At 38.5% G+C, this 10169-nt stretch overlaps 1 protein-coding gene across 2 annotated transcripts in view; it reads right to left on the minus strand.

The window, feature by feature from the left end:
* The window catches only part of GLS (glutaminase), a 166768-nt gene that overhangs the window by 79698 nt on the left and 76901 nt on the right, over nt 1-10169 (minus strand). For both annotated transcript variants that reach the window (XM_040357134.1, XM_040357135.1), the window contains exons 10-12: nt 9280-9346; nt 6215-6265; nt 3706-3882 (exon numbers count right to left, since the gene is read on the minus strand). In XM_040357134.1, the coding sequence (XP_040213068.1) occupies nt 3706-3882; nt 6215-6265; nt 9280-9346 (295 nt within the window). The remainder of the gene's footprint in view (nt 1-3705; nt 3883-6214; nt 6266-9279; nt 9347-10169) is intronic.

A 10169-nucleotide genomic window follows, 5' to 3' on the forward strand; every position in this document is an offset into this window, starting at 1 on the left:
TCAAGATGCAAACTCTACCTAAAATTTTATATCTCTTTAGATGCCTCCCCATACCAATTCCTGCTAAGTTCTTTAAACAACTAGACAGCAAACTTAGACAATTTATCTGGAACAAAAAAAAACCCCGAGTTGCTTTCTTGATCCTTACTACTAAAAAAAATTCCGGTGGAATGGGCCTCCCAGACATTAGAAATTATTATTTTGCTTCTATCTTAGATCAGATGAAACATTGGTTTAACCCAACAAATGACAAATTATGGGTAAACATTGAACGTCTAGCCACACACAATTTTGACCTCCCTTCTCTCGCAATAGCTAGCGCCATTATCCCCAAGATAACAATCCCCAACCTAATAAGCATTAAAACTACTTTATTCGCTTGGAAACACATTCTCTCAAAAACCAGACATGTAGAGAAAAAGGCTAAATTACATCTTCCCACAGAAGTCATTAATTATTGCAGAATCAGATTCTCTGTAAACGAGTGGATCAGTAATGGATATAATCTATACCAGAACCTACCCCCTAATGTTAAGAACATCATTGAGAATAAGATTGGTAAGTGTGCCCGACTGAAAGATTTCTCTCCCAGTAATTTGATCGAAATCCCTATGAACCTTTGGGAGTTCCTCTCTCCTCAGAAAAATGATAAAAATAAAGGTATATCTTTCTTCTACGATGTGTTATCCTCCCAACTCTTTACCAAAAACACAAATATGCTGAAATGGGAAAAGGATCTGGACCAAATGTTTTCCCCGACTCAGTGGATTAAAGCATTTCAAACAATAAGTAAGTCATCCTCTTGCATTGAACACTGGGATAATGCCCAAAAAATAATTAATAGGTGGTACTTAACACCATACAAGTTATCCAAAATTTATCCAACAGCATCCGACATCTGTTGGAAATGTAACGAGCAAACGGGAAACCTCCTGCACACGCTTTGGAGTTGCAAGACTCTAAAAAGTTTTTGGAACTCTATCTCATCCTTTATCGCCAATCTTATGGGCAACCTTACCAAGCTTACTCCTACTAACGCATTATTAGGTATAGATCTAGACAAATACCCCACTTTGTATAGGACTATTGTCTTACATATTTTGATAGCCTCAAGAATTACAGTGGCCTCTCTATGGAAATCCGCAGACGCCCCAAACCTACCAATGGTCATCACCAGATTAAACACCCAAGCTCAATTAGAACTATTATTAGCCTATAAGAATGATTCTATAATCCCCTATCGTAGAAAATGGAAAATGTGGTTAACCCACCCGAAAGCTTCCAAATATTTAAAAGATTCCTTACTTTAATAATCTTCCTATAGTCTGAAGAATAACAGTATAAAATACTGAATCTTTGGTATAGATAATGACTAACGGCAGCCTTTATTTCAGTTTTCTCCATCCCTTCCCCCCCTCCTTTATTTATCTTTACTTTAGCTGTATAGGTGTACCACTGATCATCTTGGTGACCTCCCAGTCCTACAGTTTGTACCCAATTGGGGTAGACTGGCCTAGGTCGCTGAGTACCGTATTCTTTTTCTGTTAAATGTTTGCCTGTACATGGTGATTATACTACTCAAGTTGTATATTGAATGCAACTATCTCAAGTGTTGTAAATTGATAAACCCAATAAAAATTTATGGATAAAAAAAAATAAAATGAACCATGCACATTAATAAAATCCTTGTGCCAAAAGTTGGTGATTATAGTCCAAACAAATGTGCATAAAGCGAATTGACAAAAGAGTGAAGGTATATTAATCAATGAAAAAATATAAATAAATTATGTAAATGAGAATAATATTAAATATGATGAGAAAGTGCTTTGTGCTGATGTGAACATCTAATTCTGCAATTCACACAGTGATCCACTCAGACTGTGCTCCTATGTGAACCGCACTCACCCGACTTTCACCCCCTCTTGGGGTTTACAGCATTCACAGTGTATGCCACTGTGCAGCACTCTGGCAATGGTACGTCCTGGTGGTGTTCCCCATGGTTATCACATATGAAGGAGAAGAGGGGTCCCAAATAGTGTAGTACGATTTTAAAATCAATATTTTATTAATTAAAACAACTGGGTACTCACACTTTGGTTGTTACAAACGAGCATGTCTTTTGCATTAAAAAAAGGAAGTGTTGTGGCGTTCTATCAGATCGCTCTATTCGATCCGATAGAGGGGGTGAAAGTCTGGTGAGTGCGGTTCACATAGGAGCACAGTCTGAGTGGATCACGGTGTGAATTACAGAACTAGATGTTCACATCAGCACGAAGCACTTTCTAATCATATTTAATATTATTCTCATTTACATAATTTATTTATATTTTTTCATTGATTAATATACCTTCACTCTTTTGTCAATTCACTTTATGCACATTTGTTTGGACTATGATCACCAAATTTTTGGCACAACAATTTTATTAATGTGCATGGTTCATTTTATTTTAGTCTATTCATTTTATTGTTTTTGGATTTAATTATTCATCACTGTGATTTTATACATCATGCACAGAAGTTCCCTACACAAATAGGGCACATTAGCACTGCACTTTATGCATCCAACAAGCTAGCGCCATTTCTACCCTTACTCTCTATTCATATTATCTCACTTCAGTGAAATAAATCAAGTAGAGGCAGCTGCTTAAATCAAGTAAATAATTAAGGGTGCAAACCCCCAATTTTCACTCACGAGCTATATTTCTGTTCATTGCGCAGGTTCATTTATTTCATCTCAGGGCTCCTACTGTATCTCTGTGGAAACACATCAATTAGTCCCCTTTATTAAGCAACTTATTTGTCCCAGAGTTTGAGAAGGTGTGGAATCTTTGGATAGACTAGTCTACCATGGATGATCAAGACAATCCGAAGCCTATATGCGTTCAGGAAGAAGCTGAAGACCTGGCTATTCTGCCAAGTATTTCAATCCTAGGCCAATTTTTCTTCGCTGATTTCTTTTTTTTTCTTCTCCCTTCTCTTTTAATTATGCTCCCCACGCCAGAACATCCGGGCTATTTTGTCACAAAGCGCTTTGGCACCACCGACCGGTGGTATATGCGCGCTTCCCAAATAAATAGTAATAAATAAATAAATAAATAAATAAATAATAGCCTGACAAACTCCCTGCCTCAGGCCAACCATTAATTTGACTGGCAACAGATCCTTGTGACTGACTTTTAAATTTTGCTGCATTTCAAAGTGGGTAGTGGGGTGGGGTGCTCTATGGCTCTTAGTAGGTCATTGGGTGTGAGGATGTGACACTATTATGACCTATTAGTCTCCTTGTGGTATCCTTAGTGGTGTAGACCTGAGAAACTGAAGGCTAGTAAGAGCAGTTCTGTTATAGCTGTGTTTTGTGTAATGTGTTTATGCATTGGAGTTGGCGAATGCCCCAAGGATTTGTTTTGTACCTATTTAAAATACTTAGAGAATTACAAATAGTGTGTTTTCCACGTTGCCCTCTTATTTTTATAATAAAAACAATTACAAAAAAAAAAAAATTGTAAATTATCTATATTGGCAATTGTTAACTCTGCCCTACTTTTTCTGCTCATCAGCTATCGTGATTGTTAGTGTATTTTATGTATGACCCAAGACCCTCTTTTTCCAATGAGGCCCGGGAAGGTCAAAAGGTTGGTTACACCCCTGGTGTATATATTCTTCATTTACATAGATAGTGCAAAATGACTTATAACAGGCTCTTACGTGAAATGCAAACTGCCCAGAGAAGTCATACATCCCACAAGAGTGCATTAAGCTTAAGGTGTTCCTCACTGCTTCTGGGCTTAGCACCCTTTCTCCTGTTATTGGACAGAAGCCACCATTAGCCAAGGTTGCGGCCATTACACTGGCAGATTCACAAGTCACTTCAATGGAACACAACTAAATAGGGGAAAGAAGACATAAAACATTAGTATATTATTAAAAAAAAAAAAAAAAAAAAAAAAAAGATTTACCTGAATCATTCATTCACAAAAAAAATAAAAATATTACTACAGAGAACGTTAAATGCCTATTTCCACATATCGTAAATACAGCCAAGATAATGAAACAAATAGTAAATATTGCCACGAATGTCATTGTGAGGCTGGCCAAAAGAAACCAGAAGGTCCTGCTTTCAGAAACTAAAAAAAGCACAGTAATGCGGTTTTAACGGATTTACATGGCAAAATACAGCATGCTCAAGCTGCCATATAAAAGCTGGATAAATATGGCTCTATAATAATAAGACTATCTGTGCTATAAATCAATGGTTCTGGGAATAAAGGGACAATTTTGAAGGTTTCATACACTAGCCTTCAAAACCACCTATCAGGAAAGAAATATAAGCGGATATTGTTTCAGGGCTGTCATACTGATCCTAGAGTCAGTTTGGTGAGCTCCTGATAAGGAACAAGCATGTGCACATTGGATGTTAGGAAATCCGATAATAACATGCTTGTTCAGGGTCAGTGTCTCCAAAGAAGGCTAGCCTGGATCGCACAAAAAAAAAGAAGAAAAGAAAAACTATGGACCTTGAAAAAAATTAGCAATGTTAACTAAAATCCCATACTTAGAAAGGTATCCTTTAAATGAGAAAAAAAATGCCGTTTAGAAATTACTATACAAGGTTCTTGGTGTTGCGATTACATTAGCTTTGTCTCTCTATTTTGCTTCTATGCCGATTTGACCACCATTGTCATCTCCCTTTCTAGATAGGCCATCATATGTATGTTAGTGGGCATAGAAAACCCAGCCTCGGCTTCCATGCACACATCGTATTGTTATACCAGTTATGCAAGTACCGTGTTCTCTTTAGTAAAATATTATGTTTTCTTATCCCTAAAAAAAAAAACTACCTATTTAAACTTCTTGCTGAACCCCATCGGTGTCCCAATCACTGGTGAAGCATTCCATACAAGAGTACAGCCAAAATGGTTCCTTAGGATCTTGGACAGCAATGTCTCGTTAAGAATTCGCAAAACCCTTGTGTGGAATACAACACGGAGGACATACACCCTGGAATACTTATAAAAATAATTATGTGAAATACCTGTGCCCTTGTTAATTTACAAAAAGCCACATTTCATTTGATATTAATGAAATAAAATAAGACTATTAGTAATACTGCACATTGATACATCAAGCCAATGATGCATTGTCCCTCTAGCCACAGTTACTGGACACATACTGTCCCACCTGAATGGCATTGTGTTAAGAAACTTCTCAAATCCATGTTCTGCACCCAAAAAAAGATAGTCAGTGTACATAGCATCACTTCCTCTTTCCCAAAAACTGTCAGTTTTTACGGACTTGAATCATGCTTGTGTTTATGGAGAACGTAAAAGAGAAAATTGTCATTCACATTGGAGTGATGGCCAACTCACATGTTATTACACGACTAATGTTAGGCAAGAACACCAATACACCCCTGACCTGCATTTTGAGTTAATGCTTTAGTTTTCTCACAATGTGGATAGGAAGTGTATTAGAGATTTCTGGCCTGATACTCTTAGATGGACAAAGTGTGAGAAAGCTATGTGTGAAAGGCAGCAACCACCGCTCCTTGTTCTCAGACACTAGCAGTGTAAGGAGGCTCCACACATATCACAAATGGCACTGAGGGGGACTTCAATGCAATGATGGATTTACTCATTTACCAAACACCAACTTCTCCCTCAATATGATATGTGTGGGGCAGGTGAATAACAAGCATCATTATTGCAGATACTGGGTGGACAGCAAATTCTGTAAGGTAGAGGAGGAGTTAAGCCGATAGACATGGTCAAGTGCAGCTGGAACTAAGCGCACAGGTGCTACACACATTAGATAGTGCCAAGGGAGGCTATGTGAGCATATATAGGATAAAATAACCATATCTACGTAATGAGGGTAAAAATTTAGGATCTGCAAAAGTGAATCTGTATCCACCATGTGGTGTCTGCAGGATGGATGGAGATCACAGTTTTTTTTTTTTTTTTAATTACATTGAACACAATATAAAAACGCAATGACATTTTTGCAAGTGCTATATGCACTAATAATGAAGGGAGCAATGTCCAAAACTGGAGCATGCAGGGTCCATGGTGCATCTGGCTCTTACAGTAGTGCCTGGCAGAGGGGCACTGGAGCCTTTATTACATTGTGCACGAAACCTTTAAGAGAGAAAAAAACATAACTAAAGATTTTTTAAAGCATTTTCTGATGTCCACTCGACTGATGTCAATTAGCTTACCTGGAAATAAAAGTCTAAGATTCCGACCATATCGGTGTGCTCTGGAAAACACTGGTTAAAAACAAAAAGAAAGAGAAAACACAAATGGCGTTATAGGATAGTCGATATAAAACAACTTTAATGTAAAAATACACAAAACCCAAATCCAATGACATGGAGCAGAACAAGCATTGGCCAAATATCAACTTGCTAAAGCAGAACTTTGCTCACTCAATCAACATTGACGATTTTTAATTATGGTGTTATTTTTCGTAGATGATAGGTATAAAAGTATACTAGATTTATTTTTTTACATTTCTTCGGTTACGTTCTGGTTCTTTCACTTTTAGAAATAACAGTACCTAGGTACTCTCCTCTATGGTTTAGGTTATCCCTTGTGTTTTTCTTATGCATATACTTTGTACAATGCAGAATCCGCCAAATTGTCGATTATTTTGTCTTCGGATTACCAATTGTGACCTGGTTATCCTTTACTTTTTTTTTGTCAAAATCTTCACTACAAATGCTCAATAAAAGAAAAATGTAATAAAATCACGTTTTTGGTTGGTGGTGCTCAGATGCAGTGTAGTTGCACTTCAATTGTATGTATTATGTTAGATATGTGTTAAATATATTTAAAAGAAAGAAAAAAAAAATAGGCCAGTATGGATTTTGCTCTTTTGCTGGTCAAGCCCTACATCACATGACAACCTTACTCCTAATAAAGTGGTCCTATGTAGCCCCACAGTCAATTCCCCAAGAAGCAATACAGTGAAGGAAAAAAGTATTCGATCCCCTGCTGATTTTGTAAATTTGCCCACTGACAAATAATCAGTGTATAATGTTAATGGTAGGTTTATTTTAACAGTGAGAGACAAACAAAAATATACAGAAAAACGCATTTCAAAAAAGTTATAAATCGATTTGCATTTTAATGAGTGAAAAAAGTATTTGATCCCATATCAGCAAGATTTCTTGCTCCCAGGTGTCTTCTAGACAGGTAATGAGCCGAGATTAGGAGCACTTAAAGTGACCATTGCAGCTTGGTGAGATTATTCGCAAATGTAAGAAAAAACAAAATAACTGTCACTTTCCCTCGGTCTGGAGTTCCATGCAAGATCTCACCTTGTGGAGTTTCAATGATCATAAGAACAGTAAGTAATCAGCTCAGAACTACACGGGAGAATCTCATCAATGATCTCAAGGCAGCTGGGGCCATAGTCACAAGAAAAAATTGTTAACGCACTACGCTGGGAAGGACTGAAATCCTGCAGTGTCTGCAGGGCCCCCCCCGCTTAAGGAAGCGCATGTACAGGCCCTGTCTGAAGTTTGCAAACGCACATCTAAAATGATTCAGAGGAGAACTGGGTGGAAATGTTGTTGTCAGATGAGACCAAAATCAAGCTCTTTGGCATCCACTCAACTCTCCATGTTTGGAGGAGAAGGAATGCTGCCCATGACCCCAAGAACACCATCCCCACCACCAAACATGGGAGGTAGAAACATTATGCTTTGGGGGTTTTTTTCTGCCAAAAGGTACAGAACAACTTCACTGCATCAAAGGGACGATGGACGGGCCATGTACTGTCAAATCTTGGGCAAGAGCCTCCTTCCCTCTGCCAGGGCATTGAAAATGGGTCGTGGATGGGTATCCCAGCATGACAATGACCCAAAACAAACGGCCAAGGCAAAAAATGTGGCACAAAAAGAAGCACATTAAAGTGGAGGTTCACCGGTAAATTGCTATTTTTACCCTTAGATGGATGTTCATTTAGTCTAGGGGAATCGGCTAGTTGTTTTAAAATCGAAGCTGTACTTACCTTTTTAGAGAGCGATCTTCTCCGCCGCTTCCGGGTATGGGCTGCGGGACTGGGCGTTCCTTCTTGATTGACAGTCTTCCGACAGGCTTCCGAAAGGCTTCCGACGGTCGCATCCATCGCGTCACGATTTTCCCGAAAGTAGCCGAACGTGGGTGTGCAGGCGCAGTATAGAGCCGCACCGACGTTCGGCTTCTTTCGGCTACTCGTGACGCGATGGATGCGACCGCCGGAAGCCTGTCGGAAGACTGTCAATCAAGAAGGAACGCCCAGTCCCGAAGACCCATACCCGAAAGTGGCGGAGAAGATCGCCCTCTACAACGGTAAGTACTGCTCGGATTTTAAAACAACTAGCCGATTCCCCTAGACTAAATGAGCATCCATCTAAGGGTAAAAAAACATTTATGGGTGAACTCCCGCTTTAAGATCACTTTAAACTCTTACACACTGGTGAAACCAGAAGGCTGCTCTGAAATGGAAACATATTTTATAATGGCATATACTGAATATTCACTTTACGTACCTAGACACAAAGTGGTTTCTGAATTAATCCAATCTCAAATTGGATTAATTCAGATTTAACACAAATAGGACTATAATACAGTAGCAAAGGGTGTTGCAGGAACCAAAAGGTAACTGCAACAGCCAACCATAAAGTCTAACCAAGTTTATGGAAATGACCAGAAATGAAAACCTGCATTTCTCACATTTAAACTTCATTATTTACTCATATTGTAGATATATCATGCACATACAGATGCTAATATTATACATATTTAAGTTGCAGATCAAATCATCAGGTACAGCACAAAGCTGAACAATCTGCGCCAACTGGTGTGGAAAGCAAATATATATAGTAACATAGTAGATGAGATTGAAAAAAAAAAAAGGTCCATCAAGTCCAACCTATGTGTGTGTCATATGTCACCATTACCTTGTTTATCCCTGTATGTTGCGATCGTTCAGGTGCTTATCTAATAGTTTTTTGAAACTATCGATGCTCCCCACTGAAACCACCGCCTGTGGAAAGTAAATTCCACATCCTTGCTGCTCTTACAGAAAAAAATACAGACTAGCAACTCTTGAACAGAACTATACAAGACCAAGAGAAAATCCAAAACGGCCAAAAATGCATTTAGTCCAAGGTACAGAAATTAAACAATATGCAGAATTGATCTAAGATGCAGGCACCTCTTCTTATTCTGACTTCACTGACATAATAATTTTTGAGATAGGTGTTCATCAAACTGCATATAAAAAAGGACCTACCTTTTTTTCTTTTAAATAGTATCCAATGGCAAAATTTCTGTCTCCACTTTCTCGCTCAGACTGGAACCTAAAAAAGGTATACAGACATAATGAACATTACACAGTGGGCACAATTATTAAACAAATATTACAAAGTGTTAAAAATGTACAGTCCCAAATTGTTCCAATCATACACTGCTATAATGTACAAACAGAAGCTCAAAGCTCCTTATGTTGCTAGCATTAGCAAATAGATAGGAAATTACTGGATATACTCCAGTATAAGCCGACCCGAGTATAAACCGAGGTACCCAATTTTTCCACAAAAAACTGAAAACGCGAGTATAAGCCTAGGGTGAGAATGCAGCAGCTACTATAAGCAGAAAAGAGGGGCAACAATGCCCATTTGCACGCCTCACTGTACCCAAAATTCTTGACAGGCTGTGGGCATCCATTCATTGTTTAAAGGTCGCTGTCTCCTTCTGGTCCCGTTCCGTGATAGGCGTTTTTCCAGCAGCCCATCATGGACATCTTCTCATCCTCGGATTCAGTTTCCCAGCAGACACTGTGTTCAGTGTTCCGCCAATCATGGAAATCTTTTCATCCTCGGACAAGAGGACGTCCGTGATAGATGGAACACTGAACACAGTGTCTGCTGGGAAACACCTATCACGGAAGGGACGAGGGGGAAGCCGTGACTTTTAAACAATGGACGCTTGCAGCCCTTTAGGTACACTGACTCAAGTATAAGTTGAGGATTGTATTTTCAGTCCGAAAAAAAAAGGGTTGAAAAACTCGACTTATACTTTAGTATATACGGTATATCTTATTTTCTAGTTTAAATTTTTTTATTTATTTTTTAAATTTCTTCAGTTACTTCCAGGTTTCCAGACCCAGGCAAATGAGGTCAC

This window comes from Rana temporaria, chromosome 6 (assembly GCF_905171775.1).
Source record: "Rana temporaria chromosome 6, aRanTem1.1, whole genome shotgun sequence".
NCBI classification, from domain to species: domain Eukaryota; kingdom Metazoa; phylum Chordata; class Amphibia; order Anura; family Ranidae; genus Rana; species Rana temporaria.